This window comes from Nomascus leucogenys, chromosome 15 (assembly GCF_006542625.1).
Source record: "Nomascus leucogenys isolate Asia chromosome 15, Asia_NLE_v1, whole genome shotgun sequence".
NCBI lineage: Eukaryota > Metazoa > Chordata > Mammalia > Primates > Hylobatidae > Nomascus > Nomascus leucogenys.
Window position 1 is genome coordinate 79,706,656 of NC_044395.1, and position 24,825 is coordinate 79,731,480.

Here is a 24,825-nt window from a genome sequence, read left to right on the forward strand (position 1 = left end):
ACCTACTCTTCTGGATTAGGAGTTTAGGCCACCCCTATCCCCATGCAGAGAACTTGGGGCCAAGGAGGTTTCCCAGCTCCACACCTAGGCACACCTCAGGGCACTTGGTGGCTACCCACTGGATGCTGGTGTGTGTGTCTGCTACTGGGTGACCAGTAGGTGGAACTGCATGATTGGGCTCTGCCCATCTTGGTCTCCATCCATCTCGGCTCCCACCCATATTAGCCTCTGCCTTCCTGGGGCTGAACAGGGAGCTCAAACCACTGTGCACTTCAGGAATCAGCCCACAGCCTGAGGCGATAGGGAATTTCTCTCAGTAAGAAAAGATCAAGTATATACCCAGCATTGTTGGCCACAGCCATCTCTTACCTGTAAGTGCCATCTACTGGCTTGTAGGTTGAACTGCACAACCTAATATAAAACCTGCCAACAGATGTGCATAGTGCTATAGAAGCAAAGCCAAAAGATCCTACTCAGCATTCTCTGCAGTCCCATCCCATAGTGAGAGAGGAAAGGGAAAGGGAAAGAAAAAAAAAACAATAATATTACATATAAAGAAGGAAAAAAATCAAAATAATTACCAAAATTAGAAATGCCAGCATCCCCAGATAAGAAGGAGGCTGCATAAGAATTCTGGCACCATGAAAAATCTGAATGCTGTGACACCACCAAAGGATCACACTAGATCTCTAGCAATGGCCTCTAACCAAAATGGAAACTCAGAAATGACAGATTAAGAATTCAAAGCATGGATCACAGGGAAGCTCAATGAGATCCAAGACAAGGTTGAAAATCAACACAAGGATACTTCTAAAGCAATCCAGAAAATGAAGGAAGAGATAAACATCCTAAAAAGAAATCAATCAGAACTTCTGGAATTGAAAATCTCATTTAAGGATTTTCAAAATATAATCGGAAGCTTTATCTATAGACTAGACTAAGCAGATAAAAGGATTTCAGAGCTTGAAGACTGCTCTTTTCAACTAACCTGTTAGACAAAAATAAAGAAAAAAGAATTTTATAAAGTGAACAAAGTCTTCAAGAAATGTGAGATTATGGAAAGTGACCAAACCTATAAATTATAGGCCTTCCTGACAGAGAAGAAAAAGTAAAGAACCTGGAAAAAATATTTGAAAAAATAATTTAAGAAAATTTCCCTAATCTGGCTAGAGAGGTAGACAGCCAGATATAAGAAATCCAGAGAACACTTACAAGATACTATACAAAACAAACATCATCAAGGCATATAGTCAGCAGATTGTCCAAATATCAATGCCAAAGAAAAAATCTTAAAGGCAGCAAAAAGAAAAGGTCAGGTCACATGCAAAGGGAACCCAATCAGGATAACTGTGGCCTTCTCAGCAGAAATATTATAAGCTAGGAGAGATTGGGGGTCTTTTTTCAACATTCTTAAAGAAAAGAAATTTCAACCAAGAATTTCATATCCCACCAAACTAAGCTTCATAAGCAAGGGAGAAAGAAAATATTTTCCATATAGGCAAGTGCTAGGGGAATTTTTTGCCATTAGACTAGCCTTACAAGAGATCCTTAAGGGAGTTCTAAATATGGAAACAAAAAAATGATACATGCTACCACAAAAATGCGCTTAAGCACATAGCCCACAGACTCTAAAAAGCAACCACACAATAGAAACTACAAAGCAACCAGCTAACAACTTAATGACAAGATCAAAATATCACATATCAATGCTAACCTTGTATGTAAATGATCTAAATGCCCCAAATACACTTGTATGTAAATGATTGAAATGCCCACAACTTGCTCCTGAACGACCTTTGGGTAAACAATGAAATTAAGGCAGATATCAAAAAATTCTTTGAAATAAATGAATACAAAGACACAACATACCCAAATCTCTGGGATGCAACAAAAGCAGCATTAAGAGGAAAATTTATAGTGCTAAACAACTACCTCAAAAGTTAGAAAGGTCTTAAATTAACAATGGTCTAAGTGTCCCACTTTAAAGAAACAGAGTGGCAAATTAGATTAAAAAAGACCCATTCATTTGCTGTTTTCAAGTGAGCCATCTCACACATAATTACACCTATATCCTCAAAGTAAAGGGTTTGAGAAAGGTCTATCATGTAAATGAAAAACAAAAAAGAACAGTGGCAACTACTCTAATATCAGATAAAACAGACTTTAAATCACCAACAGTAAGAAAGGACAAAGAAGGGCATTACAAAATAACAAAGGGTTCAATTCAACCAGAGGACTTAACTATCCTAAATATGTGTATACCCAACATTGGAATATCCAGATTCATAAAATGAGTACTTCTGGACCTACAAAAAGATTTAGACAGCCACACAATAACAGTGGGGAACTTCAACACTCCACTGTCATCATTAGACAGATCATTGAGTCAGAAAACTAACAAAGAAATTCTGGATTTAAACTGGACACTTGACCAATTGGACCTAATAGAGATCTACAGAACACCTATCAACGATGGAATATATATTCTTCTAATCTATACATAGAACATACTTTAGGATTAACCACATGCTTGGCCATAAAGAAAGTTTCAATAAATTCAAACAAATTGAAATACCAGTGATACTCTCAGACCACAGTGGAATAAAAATAGAAATTAATACCTAGAAGATCTCTCAAAACTACATGATTACATGGAAATTAAACAACTTGCTCTTGAATGACCTTTGGGTAAACAATGAAATTAAGGCAGATATCAAAAATTTCTTTGAAATAAATGAAAACAGAGACACAATATACCAAAATCTTTGGGATGGAACAAAAGCAGCATTAAGAGGAAAGTGTATTGCTAAACCCCTACCTTGAAAGTTAGAAAGATTTAAAATTAACAATCCAATATCACACCTAAAAGACCTAGGAAAACCAGAACAAACTAATCCTAAAGCCAGTAGAAGAAAAGAAATATCTAAAATCAAAGCAGAACTGAACAAAATTGAGACCCAAAAATCCATACAAAGAATCAACAACAACAAAAAAAGTTTGTTGTTTGACAAATTTACAAGAAAAAACAACCCCATCAAAACGTGGGCGAAGGATATGAACAGACACTTCTCAAAAGAAGACATTTATGCAGCCAAAAGACACATGAAAGAATGCTCATCATCACTGGCCATCAGAGAAATGCAAATCAAAACCACAGTGAGATACCACCTCACACCAGTTAGAATGGCAATCATTAAAAAGTCAGGAAACAACAGGTGCTGGAGAGGATGTGGAGAAATAGGAACATTTTCACACTGTTGGTGGGACTGTAAACTAGTTCAACCATCGTGGAAGTCAGTGTGGCGATTCCTCAGGGATCTCGAACTAGAAATACCATTTGACCCAGCCATCCCATTACTGGGTATATACCCAAAGGATTATAAATCATGCTGCGATAAAGACACATGCACACGTATGTTTATTGCAGCACTATTCACAATAGCAAAGACTTGGAACCAAGCCAAATGTCCATCAATGATAGACTGGATTAAGAAAATGTGGCACATATACACCATGGAATACTATGCAGCCATAAAAAAGGATGAGTTCATGTCCTTTGTAGGGACATGGATGAAGCTGGAAACCATCATTCTCAGCAAACTATCACAAGGACAAAAAACCAAACACCACATGTTCTCAGTCATAGGTGGGAATTGAACAATGAGAACACATGGACAGGAGAAGGGGAACGCCACACACCGTGGCCTGTTGTGGGGTTGGGGAAGCGGGGAGGGATAGCATTAGGAGATATACCTAATGTTAAATGACGAGTTAATGGGAGAGGCTGAGGCAGGAGAATGGCGTGAACCCAGGAGGCGGAGCTTGCAGTGAGCCGAGATTGTGCCACTGCACTCCAGCCTGGGCGACAGAGCGAGTCTCCGTCTCAAAAAAAAAAAAAAAAAAAAAAAAAGAAATAAGCAATGGGAAAAGGACTCCTTATTCAGTAAATGGTGCTGGGATAGCTGGCTAGCCATATGCAGAGGAATGAAACTGGATCCTTACCTGTTACTGTATACAGAAACTAACTCAAGATGGATTAAATATTTACATGTAAAACCTCAAACTGTAATAATCATAGAAGAAAACCTAAGAAACACATCATTCTGGACATCAGCCTTGGGAAATAATTTATTAGTAAGTTGTCAAAAGCAATTGCAACAAAAACAAAAACGGACAAGTGGAACCTAATTAAACTAAAGAGCTTCTGCACAGCAAAGGAAACTAGCAACAGATTAAACAGCCAAACTACAGGATGGGAGAAAATATTCACAAACTACACATCTGACAAAGGTCTAATATCCAGAATCTATAAGGAACTTAAACAATTCAACAAGCAAAAACCAAATAGCTGTGTGAAAAAATGGGCAAAAGACATGAATAGACACTTCTCCTAAGAAGATGTACAAGCAGCCAACAAACGTATAAAATAATGCTCCACATCACTAATCATCAGAGAATTATAAAGCAAAACCACAATGAGATACCATCTCACACCATCAGAATGGCTATTATTAAAAAGTCAAAAAACTGGCCAGGTGCGGTGGCTCATGCCTGTAATCCCAACACTTTGGGAGGTCGAGGTGGATGGATTATGAGATCAGGAGTTCAAGACCAGCCCGGCCAAGATGACGAAACCCCGTCTCTACTAAATTAGCCAGGCATGGTGGAGGGTGCCTGTAATCCTAGCTACTCAGCAAGCTGAGATAGAGAATTGCTTGAACCTGGGAGGCGGAAGTTGCAGTGAACTGAGATCATGCTGCTGCACTCCAGCAAAAAACAACAGATGCTGGTGAGGCTGCAGAGAAAAGAGAATGCTTATATGTTGTGGGAGGATATGTAAATTAGTTCAGCCACTGTGGAAAGCAGTTTGGAGATTTCCCAAATAACTTAGAACTACTATTTGATTCAGTAATCTCACTACTGGGTATATATCCAAAAGAAAATGAATCATTCTACTAAAAGGACACCTGTACTTGTATGTTCATTGCAATTCTATTCACAATAGCAAAGACATGAAATCAATGTGCCTATCCATAGTTAATTGGATAAAGAAAATGTTGCACACATACAGCACAGTAGTAACCCTCCAGGAGTTTCAGCAGCAGGGATAGGGCCCAGAGAAGGGCACACATGATCACTGACAGGGATCCCGCGTGGCTGCAGTAATACCAGATGGTGGGCCACAGGATGGACAGGCAGCACTTGGTGCTAATGGCACTGGGCATTTCAGCCTGTGATGCAGGAAAAGATCCTTACAGTGGAAATGAAAATGGAATTGGAATGGAAGGAGATGAAGAATTTTACCAGGGAACCTGTAATATGACAGCACAGCAAAATAGAGTAGGAAGAGGATGAGGGTGAGATCTGAGTGCCACTGGAAAGAGGTATTTGAATTATGGGAGAATCTATGGAGGACTACTAAGTGATGTGCTGTGGTGTGTATAATATAAACCTACTCCATTCCTTCTCCCAGATCTTGAGCAGAGTTTTCTTTGCTGATGAAAGCTTTTCTGTGAGAGGAGTCTATAAAAGGAAGTTGAAAAAGTGCAGGGCTTGGAATGTAGAGAGAGGTACTCCTGCAGCTTTCCATTAGAGAGAGGGTGTAACTCCCATCCGGGTGAATAACAGCAGCGGACTGAGATTTTACTGGGTACTGTCTTTTTTAATCCTTTCAGAGGCCTGTGAGGTAAGAATCAGTGTTGTTCTCATTTTGGAGAGAATGGAATTGGAGTACAAAACAGATGAGTTATTTGTTCCTAGTCTTACATAGTGTGGATTTGAACCCAGCAAGGCTGCCTCAGGGTCCATGTTTTTGACCAGCCCTTTGGACCCGGCACCACTGCGTATCACTTACACATGAATTGGAGTGGGTAGCAAAGTAATTCCCAGTTAAATCCAAGACGACAGTCAAAATTGTGCTTGAAAAAAAAGCATGAGCAAATTCCAGGAACAGAGAAAAGAAGCCAATTAAGTAAGGAACAAGAGAGAATTGGGTCAAAGTCAATTAGGAACAGATAGCAGAATCTAAGAGCCCTTTTCTGCCTGAAAGGCAGCCATTGCTCTGGAATCCAGAGAACTCACAGGTGCAGGAGGCCTCCAAGTGTACAGAAGACGCTTCCTCCTGTGGAGGTGGAGAGAGGGATCAAAACGTTGTAGAATTATACACAAAGGTGTATCTCACTTCTAAAAAAATGAGTGCATGTAAATACTGGTGAAATCTGATAAGATTTGTATTGTAGATAACTGTATTGTACCGATATTAATTTCATTGTTTCGATAATACATTTATGTAACATGTCATTATTGCTGTAGGTTGGTTGATGGGTATACAGGAACTCTCCATTTTTTTTTTTGTAACTTCTTGTTAGTCTACAATTCATTGAGGATGAAAAGTTAAAAAACAACTGAAAGGTCAGTTCATTGTATGGACTACCTCCATGGATATTGAGGTCACCAAGAAAGAGAACATGGGGTATGCCTGAAAGAAGTTTATAAACTTGGCATATAGGTTAGAAGATAATATGATATCTTATATGAGCTTAAAGTATTCTTACAGTGAAAAGAAAAAGGAATATTACTGAAATCAAAATAACCAGTTTCCCAGAGAGAACCAACAGTCTTTGGTTCAATTTTCAGGTGAAATTTTTCTCCAGGGCTCCTCATTATGGACAAAATTGTTAGCTGAAGCTGTGCAATTGATGATACCACAAACTCTCAGGGTTGACTTTCCTAGTAACCCCCGTTCTGAACTGATGACCTCACATCTAAACCCCATGCCTGGTGCATTGGCTGCAAGCACTGTCTTCCTGCTTCCTCTGACCTGCAAGAGTGCTCACATACAGCCAAGTCCTACTAAGGTGTTTGTAAATTAAGCGTGCACATATAGGATACAGAATCAGCAAAGGGCTGGTCTGGAAGAGCAATCAATCTGGATTCAGAAGGCCTGAGTTCTAAATGTTGAACAGTGTTATAAGAGCCATCAATGCATTTTTTTTGGGAAAAATGGAAAACAATAGGTTTCTTTACCACTTTCATAGCTACTTTATACTGTCTCCTGAGCACTCAAATTGCATTTGTCAGCTCCCTTCTGTGAGGGTCAATCTGAGGGGCATCCTCACTGCCTGTGAGCAGCACAGAGCCCACTGTGATGTCCCGTCTTCTCTTGGTGGTCTCTTCTGTCTGCTTGAGTTACCTGTGGAAAGAGTAACTAACGGCAGAGGAGAGTCCTGAGTTTGTACTGATCCTAAGTTTTCATAATGAAATGGTTTTAATTGTGGTAAAATTTACGTCAGGTACGTTTTACTACTTTAACGATTTTTAGTGTACAACTCAGTAGCATTAAGTACATTGCCAATGAGATGTAACTGTTACCAAACAAAAATTTTTGTGCTCATTAAATAATGATTTCATATTCTCCCCATCCCTAACCATCAGGTTCCTCCTAATCTATTTTCTGTGTTCATCAATTTTCCTAGATTGGATACTGGAAAAATTTGAACTTACAATATTGTTCTTTTGTGTCTGGCACAATGTTCTCAAGGTTCATCTATGTTGCAGCACGTATCAGAATTATGTTGCAATGCTAAGATATTATCTAGGTACTGTAATTGATATTATCATGGAAAGGTCAGATACCTTCATTCTTGCTTCTTATGGTGACTGGCCATGAAACTAACTGAAAGTTACAGCCAGAACAACTTGTACAAAAATGGGAAGTATCCAGAATTCTTGTACAATTGAAGGAATCTGTCAGCAAATAATAAATGGTTTTAAGATAATTTCTACGTTGAAACCAATACTGAGGTTGCAGATGGCCAAATCAGAACTTGTGGGGCATATTTGTAGACTCTACACTCGTCCCTTTGTCCAAGAAAGCTAAATAAGCACTTACTAGTTCTCAAGGGGAAGGGGTCGTGGTTATCTTAACTTGAAACCAAGGCCAACACGTCACCATGCCATGGACAAATGACAGCACAGGACTGTCTATAAAACCAATTTCCTAGACTGTTTTTATGAATACAGAGAATCTGTCTCCAAGGACGTTATTTTCCCCTATATCTGAGAATTCAATGAAATTTAGAGGCAGCAGAACTCACTTATCCAGAATGAGCTTCCTCCCTGCAGCAATACCCCAATCATAGAAGGAAACATGGTTTTTAGGTGAACAGTCCAAGAGAAAGATAAGGAATCTTCCCTTCGATACTGTCTGGTAGGAAATAGTTATAAAAAAAAGGTTTTCCAGTTCTAGACAGGAATTCTTTCCATTCCCATAAAAGTTGAAAGTTTTCAGTAAGAAAAATTTAATGGAAGATAACAGGGGAAATTTGTTGGTAATATGAAGAAGGATCTAAACAGTGTACTTTCAAATTAATGATTTCTCTGAGTAAAACTAGAAATGTGAGATTAAAAAGAAAACTATTTGAAGATATTGAGGGAATCACTGAGGCATTTCTGAGGCACAAAGATGAGAAAAACGCATATAATTGTCAAGGGTGGCAGGGCAGTGTTGCTCTCAAAGTCCCGTCTGTCTGACAGGGCAGAGGCTCTTCCTCATGGCCCCAATCTGCTTCCCGACAGCTCCAGGGTTTCCTCAGGAAGCCGCCATCCGCCTTCATCCACCTCAGGCGTGTCCTGCAGAGCCCTCTGGAGAACCAGCTAGAGAGTCTTCCTGTTTTGAAGCTGCCTAAAGGAGCCCATGAAGAAGTAAATGATGGGACTGGCACTGCTGTTAAGAGCGGACAGGAAAATGGAAACTAGACGAATGTGACAAATCCACGTGGATCCAGAAAAATAGGAAAAACTGAATGCCGAAGGGCAGGCCACAGCGGAGGAAGACCAGCACTGTGAGCAGGATGGTCATGTACAGCCTGGTCAGCGGCATCTTCTGGGATCCACAAAGGATCCTGACCAGCAGGACCAGGTTGGACCCACAGAGAACCACACGTAAAAAAAATCAGCCACATGACTGTGATGAAATCTGATGTTTGACACCAAACAGAATCAGCACCACTAAATAGGAAGCCACAGAACATCCACTCCAGGATGGTCCACAGCAGGGACAGGGCCCAGAGCAGGACACACACGACTGCTGACAGGTGTGTGGGGGTGGCGGCAGCGGTACTAGATGGGCCACAGGATGGACAGGCAGCGCTTGGTGCTGATGGAGCCCAGCATGCTCAGGCCTGTAAAGTAGAGAAAGGTCATCACAGTGGTGAAATAGGTGGAGATGGAAAGGAAGAAGTCACTGTAGAAATTCACACTGTAGAAAATCTGGGAGCAGAGGCAGAGGAAGTTGGCCCGGGCCAGGTTGAGGATGTAGAGGGAGAAGGTGTTCCTGTGCATGCGGAATCCCAGGAGCCAGAGCACGACTGCATTTCCTACCAGCCAGACCAGGTCAACGATGAGGAGCAGCAACGTGAGGATTATGATCTCCATGCCGCAATGTTGAAGATGGGTCTCCTCAGTCCTATTGATTGATGTCAGTTCTATACCCAAGGCTGGGATGGTTGGATCCATGCACAGAAACCCTAGTCTGGTGCCCCTGGGAACACAAACAAGATGTGATCAGCAGCTGTGTGATCTCTGATTTCACATACATTCTATTATGTGAGAATTATTGTCCCCATTTTACAGAGGAGAGAAACAGGCTTGCAGAGAATAAGCCACCTGTCAAAAGGTGAGGAGTGCTGAACTCCAGTTTCAAATCCAGTTCTTGCTGACTCTAAAGCCTGGGCTCTCTCTATTGCAACACAATTTCTCTACTGGCATGGGAATAACATGATGATGAAAACATCCCCATTCAACTGGCCAGGGCTGTGGATCCAAGCATTACTGGATTCTGGTCAGAAATTTTCTCTCAGATGCAGGAGTTTGGATAAAGAGGTGGACACCCTCATGATAAAAGTGGTCATCATGGATGAAAATGAAGGCCAGGCATTATTTACATGAGGAAAATGTGACGTCTTGCTAGGACAAGTGTGATGATGACTGGGCCTGGTGAGCTAGAAATGGCTCAGTGTGCATCCGTCATTACAGAGAGGAGCACTTTTATATCCCCAGTGCCTAGCTCCATGTGAAGCACCCTGTGTTTTGTGTAAATACTCATTCAGTGAATAAATGCATGAATGAAGAGCCTAATGGTAGCGATAGCTTTGGATTAAAAGGAAAATAAAAATAAAAGCACCAAGGCATTAGAACACATACATATAATGAGATGTAAAAATTTCATTCATCAGAATTTTATTTGTTCTGTCTGTCTTAAAAGGTGTTACTGATATGTGCTCAAATACCTGAAGTTGACCACTGATGTGCCTTTGAAATGAGGACTCGGTGTGGCTTTGCTGAACACCTAGAATCTCTTTTGTACACAGTGTTGGGGTAGGGCGTGGTCTGAGCTGAACTGCTCAGCAATATAGAAGAGGAAAGAGTAAGCGCAGGTGAGGTCTGAGTGCCACTGAAAGAGGTAATTGAAATGTGGCAATATCTTTGGAGGACTCCTAAGTGTTCTGCTGGGTGTACACAGTGCAAAACAACTTGATTCTGTCTCATAGGAGATCTTTGGTAGAATTTCTCTGTTGATGCAAACATTTGTATGAGAGGAGTCCATGAGAGGAAATAGGAGTTCAGTGCTTGGAATGAAAAAAGAGATGTTCATGTAGATTTCAGCTGGTGAAACAGGACTAGCTCATATCTGGCTGAAAAACAGCAGCTGATTGAGATTGAGAGTTTATTAGGGATTGTCTTAATGCTCTCAAGAGCCTAGGAGGTAAGAGTATTATTCCTACATGGCAGAGAATGAAATTAGAGCACAAAAAGAGTGAGTTATTTGTCCCTGGCCTTACACAGTGCGGATTTGGACCCAGCAGAGCTGCCTCAAGGTCTACCCTTTTCACCAGCCCTTTGGACCCAGCACCACTGTATGTCTATTATACATGATAGAAGGGGAAGGCAGAGGAATGACTCTCAAATTTAACCCAAGTTGGCAGTCAAAAGTTTGGATTGAAAAAAAAAAAAAAAAGCTAACCTAAACAAACTCCAGATAGAGAATGAGAAGCAAATCAAATAGGGAACCAAATAGAGTTGAGAGAAAACCAATTAGGAACAAATGGAGGAGCTCCTTTCTGCATCACAAAGGCTGCCTTTGCTCTGCAATGCCAAGGATGCACAGGGGCTGGAGGCCTCCAGGTGGAAAGAAGACACACCCTCCTCTGGGAATACAAAGGAGCATCCGGAGTGGATGCATCCATCCTGAGCTCTGTTAGAGATACAAGCTGCCACAGCCTTCGTTGTCCTGAAAAGGAAATTAACGGAAAACCAGAACCTCTGTTAACCACATTGAAGACACTTAAGATTAAGAGTTCATCCGCTTATTTTTAGGATATGATATATTTGTCTTCCTCACAAAACCTGAAGCTCCATAAAAACGAAGCTATGCCTGTTCTGGTTCACTGTAGTATTGCCAGCATTTAGCATGTGTTCCTCAAAGACCATCTATTGTAATATCCTCCTATGACATAAGAAGCTTCTGAGGCTTAAAGAATCAAAGGATCTTCCTGAGATCACACTATGAAGAGTAGATCCAGTATAAGCCCCTGGTCCATGGAGCCCTGCATGAGACTTCTCTACTATTTTCTGCTCAATCAATCATTATTTTTGAGGAGCTCTTGAAAAATCTTGATGTGAGCACAGAATCTGAGACAATCAGGAGCTTTAGAGCCTACTCCATTGCCCCATACCCATTTTCCTTTTCAGTCACACAACAATTCTCAGCATTTAAAAGCAGCACAAGGACCCACATCCCAGTTTTCCTGGATGCTGGATGACATCGTATGACCAGGTTCTGGTCAATGGGAAGTAAGCAGATGTGATGTAAGCAAGTCCTGGTTCATGGGATCAATAGAAGGAGCACAGCCTTCCCTTCCCCTCTTCCTTCTCCATCAGGATGGAATGTGGAGGTGGTTGGCAGGCAATAGGACCACAAGAATGAGGGCAACTCTCTAGACATTAGGGAGCAGCAATTTTTGGAGTCCTAATGTCTGATGCCTTGGAGCCTCCAGCTCAGGTCTTAAATACAGTCACTCCTGGGTATCTGCAGGGGATTGGTTCTAGAACCCCTGCACACACCAAAATCTGCCCATGCTCAATTTCCTTATAGAAAATGATGTAGTATTTGAATATAACCTATGAACTTTCTCCTTTATACTTTAAATTATTTCTAGATCACTTATAATACCTATTAAAATGTAAGTGCTATGTAAATAATTGTTATATGGTATTGTTTAGGAAATAATGACAAGAAAGAAAAGTCTGTACCTGTTCAGTACCTATATAGCTAGTCCTGTCCTTCTTTTTTTGGAATATATTCTACCTGTGGTTTGTTGAATCTAGGGATTCAGAACCTACTGACATGGAGGGACAACTGTACTTTCTTGTTTGAGATATTCCTACTTTGTGTCTCTTTTAGAGCAGCCAAACTTACATTCTAACAAAAAGGAATATGTTTTCTCTTTTTAAAATTACATTTCATTTCCTAGGCATTTTTGATAAATGCAGGTATTTCTCCATAAAATTGACAATAGAGAAAGAATTTCCAAACATAAAAAAATAACTCTGATAGAGCTGGAATGAGACATGATTCAATGAGATTTAGAGAGAGAAAACCCCAGGAGGTAGGAGGAAGATATAAAAAGGTGAGAGGGATAGTTTCATTTGCCATGAGGATTTGCTTCCCAATCTTCTCTACCCTGTTTGACATCCCAAGAGGGTGGCTTCTCTGTACCTCATCAGTGGTATTCTTTTCCTTTTGGTTTCTGGTTGAACTGAGACACTGAGAGACACTGGTAGGAGACTGGAAGGCAGGAGGGGAGTGATTTGGAATTTTCACCTCCTGGGCCTCTGCCTTTGTGGCTGTGTGTTGGTGATGCAGGGCTTCTCCACCTGCCTGCTCACCCTCTCTGAACCCTACAGCTACAGCTATGGCTATGCTCTCAGTGGTAACTGCTCCTTCCCTGTCCCTTTAAGCTTAGGGGAGGAAGTAGTGCTCCACCATTGCCATTTAGGGTGCTTCCCTAGGCATTGTCTTTTCCCCTTACCCCTGCTCATCTTTGTACATAGTCCCCTCATGAAACACTCCTCATTTATTTCATTTTGGGCCATCCGTTTCTTCCTTAGACCTTTCCAGATAGGCAAAGAAGAATAACTTTGAAAAGTAAGTAAAATAATAAGACCCCTTAACCACAGTTCAGCTGTAGGAAGGAATACCTGCATATCCCCTTGCTCCTTAAATGAATTTAAAAAGCATCATTATCTCCATGAAAGCAGATTGAATAGTTGGAATAAAGGGGGTGATATGGAGAGATGGATCAGAGGGAGGAAGGTCTGCTGATCCCATTTGAAACTCCCGCAGTCTGGGCTGCCAGCACTCAGTTTCTAGAAGGAAGCTTCATGTCTCCTGCCTTTTCCTGAAGGAAACTTATGACCTTCTGTATGCAGAACCCCAAGGTGGAAACACAGGTTTGTGAACTTAAAGCAGAAACAGTAACTTGCTGTGGAAAAAAGAGAGTTCTTGGTACATACCCTTACCTTTCCTCCTTCTTCTGTCCAAAGATGAAGAGCTGCCCCTTGCTAAAGGGGTAGAGCCTTTCTGGGATTCAGTGACTTCAGAGCACTCTTCTGTGTTGTGTCATTTAGGAGATGCCTACAAGAGTTGGAATGAGAACTGGCAACCAATCCAGGTTTATGAAGTTGCAGACAGCCTGTGATTTCCTGTATGAGGACTGCAGGCAAATCAGAAGCCAGAGCTGTGTGAGCCACGATCCCTAACTGAGATGTTTCTTGGCCTCTGTCCCATTATTAATACATATCTGCCACTCTCATCATATCCCATCTCATTCAACTTCCTGTAAGTAATTGATGTTCTGAACTTTTACAATTTATTATGGGCCTAGGTATCAATATCAAGCAATGTGAGCTTGTTTTGTGAGGCTTTATAACTAAAAACTAAAGTAGATCATAGGGTCTTTCAGGGCTCGCAATGGCTTGATCCCACTCTTGTGTGTGTGTGTGGGTTTGGCTTTCTAGGTCCATGATTATTTTCTGTTCAAAGACAAAATAGAAAACTCGAGAGTTTAAAGTTCATATGGAACCAAAAAAGAGCCTGCATTGCCAAGTCAATCCTAAGCCAAAAGAACAAAGCTGGAGGCATCACGTTGCCTGACTTCAAACTATACTACAAGGCTACAGTAACCAAAACAGCATGGTAATGGTACTGGTACCAAAACAGAGATATAGACCAATGGAACAGAGCAGAGCCCTCAGAAATAATGCCACATATCTGCAACCATCTGATCTTTGATAAACCTGACAAAAACAAGAAATGGGGAAACGATTCCCTTTTTAATAAATGGTGCTGGGAAAACTGGCTAGCCACATGTAGAAAGCGGAAACTGGATCCCTTCCTTACACCTTATACAAAGATTAATTCAAGATGGATTAAAGACTTAAATATTAGACCTAAAACCATAAAAACCCTAGAAGAAAACCTAGGCAATACCATTCAGGACATAGGCATGGGCAAGGACTTCATGTCTAAAACACCAAAAGCAATGGCAACAAAAGCCAAAATTGACAAATGGGATCTAATTAAACTAAAGAGCTTCTGCACAGCAAAAGAAACCACCATCAGAGTGAACAGGCAACCTACAGAATGGGAGAAAATTTTTGCAATCTACTCATCTGACAAAGGGCTAATATCCAGAATCTACAATGAACTCAAACAAATTTACAAGAAAAAAAAAAGACCCCATCAAAAAGTGGGCAAAGGATATGAACAGACACTTCTCAAAAGAAGACATGTATGCAGCCAAAAGACATATGAAAAAATGCTCATCATCACTGGCCATCAGAGAAATGCAAATCAAAACCACAATGAGATACCATCTCACACCAGTTAGAATGGCCATCATTAAAAAGTCAGGAAACAACAGGTGCTGGAGAGGATGTGGAGAAATAGGAACACTTTTACACTGTTGGTGGGACTGTAAACTAGTTCAACCATTGTGGAAGTCAGTGTGGCAATTCCTCAGGGATCTAGAACTAGAAATACCATTTGCCCCAGCCATCCCATTACTGGGTATATACCCAAAGGACTATAAATCATGCTGCTATAAAGACACATGCACACGTATGTTTATTGCAACAGTATTCACAATAGCAAAGACTTGGAACCAACTCAAATGTCCATCAATGATAGACTGGATTAAGAAAATGTGGCACATATACACCATGGAATACTATGTAGCCATAAAAAATGATGAGTTCATGTCCTTTGTAGGGACATGGATGAAACTGGAAACCATCATTCTCAGCAAATTATTGCAAGGACAAAAAATCAAACACTGCATGTTCTTACTCATAGGTGGGAATTGAACAATGAGAACACATGGACACAGGAAGGGGAACATCACACACTGGGGCCTGTTGTGGGGTGGGGGGAGGGGGAGGGGGAGGAATAGCATTTGGAGATATACCTAATGTTAAATGATGAGTTACTGGGTGCAGCACACCAACATGGCACATGTATACATATGTAACTAACCTGCACGTTGTGCACATGTACCCTAAAACTTAAAGTATAATTAAAAAAAAGAAAAAAAGAAAACTCGAGAGTGGAAAATGTTACCTTGTAGTTCACACTCTTTTAATCCCTTAGTCCCATAAAATAAACATTCTAAAGTGTAAGCAGTAGAAATAATGTAAACTCTTTCATTGAAACTTAAGTAAATTAGTTTTTTTCAGACTTGGTGGAGGTCGTTTTGCTGAACACTATACTCTGTTGTGAATAGAAGAAGAAATCCTTGGCCTATTTCACCATTTCTCCAACATTGCATAAAGGACATTTTTTAAATTCAGTTTCTTCTCTAACTGCAGCAAAAAGGCAAGGAGGAGTCTGTTTCAGGAACCTGAATCAATTCCTATGAGAGCCTTGTTCACTTAGAACAAGCCTTTAATTTGTTCTGTTTCCATATCAAGGTCTATGTCATGAAAGCAGGGCCAAGTGGCAGTCCTGGCACGATGCTCATCATTCTAACCAAAGGGCCAATGAACCCAGCCCCTATGCTGGCCTTGACATCACTGAGAGGTACAATGAAGTCCCTTGGCACACTTTTTTTGTGTCAGGTTGGTGAGACAGAGAAAGGTGGGTCCTTGCCATGCAGATGGGCAAATTTCCGAAACCCTGTTGAGTGTTAACAATCTATTTTGGTTTGTGCCTCAGGACAGAGTTTGATATATTTGGCTCCATAGCCAGGGCCATGGTTCTTATCTTTTCCACAATTGGAAGCTGAACATCGTACGGGAAATGGAATCAGCTTCTTTTACTTGCAGCTTCTCTCACAGCCCAAGCCAAATCCACCAACCGTTTTCTACCAACTGACCAGTGATAGCAAGGGACTGCATCAAAGGCACCAGCCCGTTTTGTGAGCTCACACACCAGGTCAATCTCAGCACTGGTGTGGATCTTGAAGACCTTCAGAGTCACCAGAACGGGAACCCCAAAGAGCTGAGCAATCTGAATTTGCTGCTGGAGGTTACAGCAGCCATCTGCCACCAACTGGACGTTCTTTTCTTTATGTTCTTTCTTAAGAGGAACATCAGCAGTTACACTTGGCCCGCCACTGTGCATCTTCAGAGCTTGCCCCGTTGCCACCAACACAACCACACTGGGCACCAAGCTGGAAGCTTGGCACTTGTTGTCGAAAAATTTCTCCATTTCAATGTCAGCACCAAAGCCAGCTTCAGTCACTACAAATCCTTCATCACCAGCCAGTTTCAGGGCAATTTTATCAGCCAACACTGAAGAATTGCCATGGGTGATGTTAGCAAAAGGGCCCACGTGCACGAATACAGGTGTCCGTTCCAGGGTCTGCATCAGATTTGGTTTCGCTGCATCTTTCATCAAAACTGTCAAAGCACCAGTCACCCCCAAATCATCAGTGTCACAGGCTGCCTGGTTTTGTCACTGGCCACCACCATCCTTCCCAGCCATGTCTTCATGTCTGAGAAGCTGTTCGTATGGGCCAGCACCACCGTGATCTCGCTGGCCACCACGATGTCAAACAGCGTTTGCCAGGAGGAGCCTTTCTCTGTGTTTGCCTGCCTGATGGTTATTTTTTGTAGAAATCAGTCGTTTGTATTTTTTTAATTAAATTTTTTTATTTCCATAGGTTATTGGGGAACAAGTGGTGTTTGGTTACATGAGTAAGTTCTTTAGTGGTGATCTGTGACAAAACCGGGCAGCCTGTGACACTGATGATTTGGGGGTGACCGGTGCTTTGACAGTTTTGATGAAAGATGCAATGAAACCAAATCTGTGAGATTTTGGTGCACCCATCACCTGAGCAGTATACTCTGCACCCAATTTGTAATCTTTTATCCCTCATCCCCTTCCCACCCTTTCTCCCTGAGTCCCCAAAGTCCATTGTGTCATTCTTATGCCTTTGCATCCTCATAGCTTAGTTTCCACATATCAGTGAGAGCATACGACGTTTGGTTTTCCATTCCTGAGTTACTTCACTTTGAATAATAGTCTACAATCTCATCCAGGTTGTTGAGAATGCCATTAATTCATTCCTTTTTATGGCTGAGTAGTATTCCATCATATATAATATATATATATATAAAATATATATGTAAAAGAAGTCATTTTACAAAAAAGATACTTGCACACACATGTTTATAGCAGTTTATAATATATATATTATATATATGTAAAAGAAGTCATTTTACAAAAAAGATACTTGCACACATATGTTTATAGCAGCACAATTCACCATTGCAAAAATGTGGAACCAACCAAAATGCCCATCAATCAACAAGTGGGTAAAGAAACTAATATATATATATATATTATATATTGTGCTGCTATAAACATGTGTGTGCAAGTATCTTTTTTGTAAAATGACTTCTTTTCCTCTGGGTAGATACCCAGTAGTGGGATTGCCAGATCAAATGGTGGTTCTACTTTTAGTTCTTTAAGGAATCTCCACAGTGTTTTCCATAGTAGTTGTACTTGTTTACATTCCCACTGGCAGTGTAGATCACTGTATCCATGCCAACATCTATTTTTTTGTAGAAATCGGTCACTTTTATTCAATAATCTCTGCCATGCGATGGTGGAAGGGTGGGTATCGAGACAGGCAAATTTACTCACTTCCTCTTCTGTCAGTGTGCTTTGATCCGTCTTATTTATTCCCGGTTTTTTTTAGTCGAGTAATCAGAGAATTTCTGAAAATTCTCTGACACCATTCATTAAATGAATCAGCCGATTATGCAGAGCCTTGTCTGTGCATTTTCATGCAGAATCCTTGGGTTGACGACAGCAGCTGGTAAATTATTGGCAACTGTGATGGCATGGATATCTCCAGTCAAGCGAAGGTTGAACTCTTCCATGGGGATGACCAGGGCATATCCACTACCCATGGCTCCTTCTTTCACTCCAAAAGTCGGTCCTTGGGAAGGCTGCCTCATACAGGCAAAAGAGGTGACATGCAGGTGCATGGTCAGAGCCTGCACAGCCCAGTCATAACTGTGCTCTTCCCTTCTCCTAGAGGGGTGGGCGTGATCCCAGTGACTAAGATGTATTTTCCATCTGCTTGATCCTTTAACCTTTCTAGCGCAGACAAAAACTTTGTCTTGACTTTTGCCATTGATTTTAATTTCATCTGCAAGCAATCCCAACTCATTATGGGTAAATGGATCAGTAGAAAGGTCTGCTTGACTCCATTTGGAACTCCTGCAGTCTGGACTGCCAGCCTCTCCCATCCTGTCCCATGTGGTCCACCTCCCTGTAATCAATTGTTGTTGTGGACCTTTAAATGTCCACTGTGAGCCTGGGTTCAATGTCAAGCAATGTGAGAGTGTATTGTGGGGCTTTATAAATGAAGAAAAAGGTATATCAGAATGTCATCTGAGGCTCACCATGGCCTGACCACAATTGATTTTTTTCTCTCATATATTTTTAAGTCACAGTTGTTATTGCATTCATATGTATACTTTCGTTCCAATGACAGAGAAGTGCATAAAAAGTGCAAGTCTCCTGAGTCTCTTTCTCGAATAGCCACCACTTGCTGCACTTTCCATTCTTATTTGATGGTGATTATTAGCTGTGAATAGTAAGCTTATATTTATGTTTTGCATTTATTTGTGTTATCAAGTGGACCAACTTACTTTTCTTATAAAATGTGAGTAGCACACATAGAATATCTTTCTCTACTTCATGATATTTGTTTTTATTTAGTATAAATATTAAAATTTTCTAGTCTTATTTCATATCTTCCCTTCATTTAAGTTGTTTTAATTAGAAACTATTTCAAATATTCAGAAAACTTCCTCAATTTATTTGTCTTTGAGGAGAGTGCATGGAATTTTGAGGATCTGGAATAGGATGTCAACTTTCAATATATGCAGGAAAAGAATTTGTTTGATATGTGTGAGTGTATTATTATTTTCAAAATAAATTTTCAAACAAAAAATAAATTTAATGATGTAGCTAAAAGAAAGAGGTAAAAATTTGAAAAGATATGACCGAAAGATAAAGAGAGTTAATTGGTGGTGAGAAACTTAAGACAATGAGTATAGAAAACTCTTCTGAAGAGATTTTCTCTAAAGGAAATAAGAGAAACCAGGTCATGGATGCATGGATGGAGGAGAATGTGGACTAGGGTGGTGATTTAAGCCAGCAGATGGGATAGCCTGTTTGTGCTGCACTGGAATGATCCAATAGAAAGAAGCAAAGGGAGACGTGGTCATTATGCACAGTGTTTCAGTGCAGAGAGGGGTGTTTTCTTTATCAAAGTGGTGGTATTTTAGCAGCTGGTGTTTTCTTTATCAAGGTAATAATGCATTCAGGTATATATTTTCTTTACAAATGGCAGAGAAGTGAATTCAAGGTCAAAGTGTCCTTGAATCCTTTTCTCCAGAGGCCACCACTTGCTATAGTTTACATTTTTTTAATTATTATCAGCTCTGAATAATGCACTTACATTTCATTTTAATTTGTCAGTATGAACAAGTGGACCAATTGATTTCTTTTACACAATGTAAAGAGTTCAGCACTCTTATTTTCTTTCTCTATTTAATGTCATTTGTTCTTTATATTTGTTAGTTGTGAATTTTCATAATTTTATGTCTTTCCTCTTATGCTTCCATTCTTCTGCCTCATGCTGCAGCCAAATCAAGCCACTTTCATTTTAAATAATATAATTTGAATTAGATTCTATTTTGAAAACTGAGAAAAGTTCTTTAATGGATTATTTCAGCAAATATGTAATAAGGACCTTGTTACAGGCAGTATTTTGTCTCTACAATATTCATATGCTAATGTTCTAACACCTAAGTCAGAATGCTGCTGTATAATATTTGAAAACAGGTACTTCAAGGATGTAAGTAAGTTAAAAGAGGCTGTTAGCTTGGGCCTTAATTCAACAGAACTGGTGGTCCCATAATAGGAGATTAGGACACAGACACACAGAGGTAAGACCATGTGAAGATACAGGGAAGAGAAGGTGCCATCCAACCCTGCCTACACCTTAATCTCAGACTTCTAGCCTCCAAAGTTGTGAGAAAATGAACTTGTGTGGTTTAAGCCACCCAGTTTGTGGTACCTTGTTGTGGCAGTCATAGAAAACTAACAGATACGTACCACGTCTCAGGATTTTTTTCAGGCACTTGAGTTGCAGTGTTGATAAAACTATACCATGGGCTTCTGGAGTTTATTTCCAAAGGGCTGAATGAATGCCCTCAGAAAGTAAATAGAGACTGAAAAGAGAAGAGGTCTGAAGTGTCTTCATCCATGAAACATCTGGAGAAGTTGGATCCAGCAAACCATCCATAGAGAAACTTACCAATGGAGAAAAAGTCTTAGAATTAGACAGAAATACATATGAGAATGTAGTATATGATAAAGGTTGCATGTCAAAAATTTGAGGAAAACATGTAAAGAAGCAATTGTGGGGGAAAGAAGAAAGCTAGGAAGTACAGTGTTTGATAATTTTAAGCCGTGGAGTTATTGGTTGGTAATAGTGTTGGTAGCAGCTGAGCAGTTATAAAATTGACCCTTGGTGAGCAACATGGGAGTCATTGCTGATGCTGTCAATGTGTTTGCAGAGGAAGAATGGTCCAAACACTAACTGGAGAAGGTGTACAAGAGAATGGCAGGTGATGATGGGACTCCTGGACACCCCAGACATCAGCTGAAACACTGTAGAGAAGGAGACAGTGAAGGCAGGTAGCTGCATGCCGTGTTACTATATAAACAACCAGCAGTGTTTCTATATACAAAACAGGCAGTAGGAAGAAATAAAAGAAAATGAACCTCAATTACATCTTCTGAAAAAGAAGGGAAATGAGAATGCTTAAAATCTAGTGTAACTTTTGAATAAGAACAGCATTCCAATATTGACTCATATATGGAAAAGTAGATCAATAAAAACATCACAAGATGATTAGACATGAATGTGCATCGAAATTTAGTATGATAAAGGTTGTATACTGAATAATTGTGTAAAACATGGACTATTCAATGAATGCAACTGGGATACTGGGTGGTCATCTAAAATAAAATTAAGTTGAATATATACTTTACATATGATTTTGGGATAAATACAGATATATGAAATACTTTTAAATTTATGATGAAAATATAAGAACCTGGAGAAACATAGGAAGACTTTTTTTTTTAAACTCCCAGTGGGGAATAGCTTTCAAATACAGGACAAACTTTAGAAGACATTAAAGAAAATATTAATAAAGACAAAAACAAAGACTTTGTTGGCATGGCATGAACCATCATAATGAAAATTAAATAAATCGGGAAAATATTGATAATGTGTATCATAGCCTAACTGCTAATTCTCCCTATTTATAAAATGTTTCTGTAAAATGTCAATTCAATATCCAAAAAGCTAAAAAGAAAATGACCACAGGTCATGATTTACAATTTCTAGAAAGTAAAAAGGGCTCTTAAAGATATGGAAAGATAAGAATCCCAACTCTTAATAAAAGATATGCAAACTGAATTGATACAGAGTTTTATTTTACTTACCAAAATGTAAAAAGCCAAATGTTTTGATAGCATATAGGATGTGGATGTTATGGGACCAGGCACTCTCCCTCATTTCTGCTGAGGGTGCAAATGGATATAATAACCTCCAGGGAAGATGATTTTCAACATACAGAGATATATATAAAGTATCATATTTTTCTCCCTATAATTCTTCATCTAGGAATTTATCCTAGATATATACTTGTGCATGTTGAAGATCTATATATACACACAAAGTTAATAAATGCAGCATTTTTGCAATAAAAGAATGATAACAGCCAAAATGGCCATCAATACTGTAAAAATTATGGTCTATCCATATAGTAGAATACTCTGCGACTGTATCAAAAGAACGACAGACTGGGCATGTTGTTTCACACCTGTAATTCCAGCACTTTGAGAGGCTGAGGTGGAAGGGTCATTTGCACCCAGGAGTTCGAGACTAGCCTGGGCATCATAGTGAGAACCCTTCTCTACAAAAATGAAAATATTACCTGGGCATGGTGGCTTGCACCTGTAGTTTCAGCTACTTGATAGGCTGATGTGGGAGGATTGCTTAAGCCCAGGAGTTTGAGGCTGCAGTGAGCCGTTATTGGGCTACTGTACTCTAGCCAGGGTGACAGAGTGAGATGCTGTCTGAGTAAATGAAATAAAATAAAAAAACAAGAAACCTGACATGAAAGGGACTTCATGATATGTCAAATAAAGAAAAAGGAATGCAGACTAATGTGTGTTTTGTATGAGACAGACTATGTGTATATATATATAATATATATACATACAGATATACACGAAACAACTATATATAGTTGTTTTAGCATTAAATATCTTTATATAGATTAAAAAATTAAAAACTATAAAAATATATATGTCTTTGATAATACGGCAAAGAAGCCCGAGTACTTGAAATGAGAATGACCATTTTCAACGTATGCATGAAAAAGTTTTTTGAAACCTGTGGCAATATTACTATTTTAAAAACAAATTTTTAAAAAAATATTTCAAATTTTATTTTAAAAATAAAAAAAGTAAATTTTAAAATAAAGGAAATAAATGTATAGTGATAAATGCAATGATTTAGCTAAGAAAGTGAAATAGGGATATGAGAAGAACACACACACATAAAGAGATAATGAAAAGGTTAATTAGTTGGGAAAGGGAGCGGGAGAGAGAGAGTTAATTGGAGGTGAGAAAATGAAGATAATGAGTGTAGAAAACTCTTCTGAAGTAATTTTCTCTAAAGGAAAAAAGAGAAATCAGATTGTGGATGGAGGGAAATGTTGACTTAAGTGGTGTTTTAAGGAGACAGGATAGCTTATTTATACTGTGCTGAATGACCCAATAGAAGAGGAAGCATTGAAGAAGCAGGAGGGAGAGGTGGTCATTATACACAGTGTTTCAGTGCAGGGCGGGGAACCAGCACACAAGAGGAAAGGATGGTTAAGGACAGGAGCGTGCAGAGCCCATTCCCTGACTTGGGAGGGAAGACAGAGAAATGAACTCAGAGGCGAACTGACAGGTAGGTTTGGCATGGGGAGATGGGGTAATTCTCGGCTGAGCATCACCTGAGAGTGATAAAAGAGTGGGGAGGTGGTTTCCGGAGAGAGGAGGTGGTGTGAAGAGTTTCCTTGGAGAGTGGGAAGCAATTGTGGAAATGTTACATGATGGTTCAGGAGATACAAGTGAATATTTGAGGCTCATGGTCATAAATGTGAAGTGAAACCATTAGGCATGGTAGTGTGTTGTTCTCCAGCCACATTCAGGTCTGTGAGAAGAGATATGGAGTTAATAGGAGAGCTGGATTCAACCAAGGCAAAAGACAGATGCTTCACCGAGGAGATATATGCATGGCAAATAAAGGCATAAAATGATGTTCAACATCAGTAATCTTTAGGAAAATACAAATTAATAACACAATGAGATACTACTACACACCTTTTAATATGACTAAAATACAAAATACTGATAGTTTCAAATATTGGTCAAGATTTGGAGAAATTGGATGTTTTATACCCTGCCAGTGAGAGCGTAAAATGGTAGAGCTACTCTGAAAAACTCTTGCATTAAAAAAAATTAAACATAGAATATTTGACATACAACTTAGCAATCCAATTATGAAATTTATCCTAGAGACTAGAAAACTATATTCATTAAAAAATCTATACACATGTTTATAGCAGTTTTATATATAAAAGACATATTAGATAAAAATGCAATGGCCTTCCACTTATGAATAGTGAAACGAAGCATCAGAACCAAGGAATACTACTCAGCCATGAAAAAAAATCAACAACAAACTACTAATACCTGTACCAACTTGAGTCGGTTGAGGATATTATGCTGAGTGAAAATGCCAGACTCAAAAGATTAATTGTTGTATGATTTCATGTTTGTAACAGTTTTGAAATGACAAAATTATAGAGATGAAGAATAGATTAGTAGTTAGAAGGGTTTGGGAAGAGACATGGGGTGGGTGTGACAATATGGGTCACCCAAGGGAGTTCTTTTGTGGTGAAGAAACACTCCCATATCTTCAATGTGGTGGTGGTTAAATGAGTCTATATGTGTGACAAAATGTTGTAGAATTACTTGCAAAGACATATCCGTCTCCTAAAAAAATGAGTGCATGCAATCACTGGTGAAATCTCATAAGATGTATATTATAGGTAATTGTTTTGTACCAACATCAATTTCCTGGTTTTGATAATAAACTCTATCTATGTAGC

At 39.6% G+C, this 24,825-nt stretch overlaps 1 protein-coding gene and 1 pseudogene across 1 annotated transcript; both read right to left on the bottom strand.

The window, feature by feature from the left end:
* Nucleotides 1–8,550: 8,550 nt before the first annotated feature.
* LOC100580540 (mas-related G-protein coupled receptor member X1) lies at nt 8,551–9,516 on the bottom strand. Its single transcript, XM_004092989.2, is given in 4 exon segments — nt 8,551–8,770; nt 8,772–8,950; nt 8,952–9,104; nt 9,106–9,516. Coding segments are annotated over 4 exon segments (963 nt in total).
* A 6,474-nt stretch (nt 9,517–15,990) lies between these two features.
* LOC100607392 lies at nt 15,991–18,819 on the bottom strand (annotated as a pseudogene).
* Between the last annotated feature and the right edge of the window lie 6,006 nt (nt 18,820–24,825).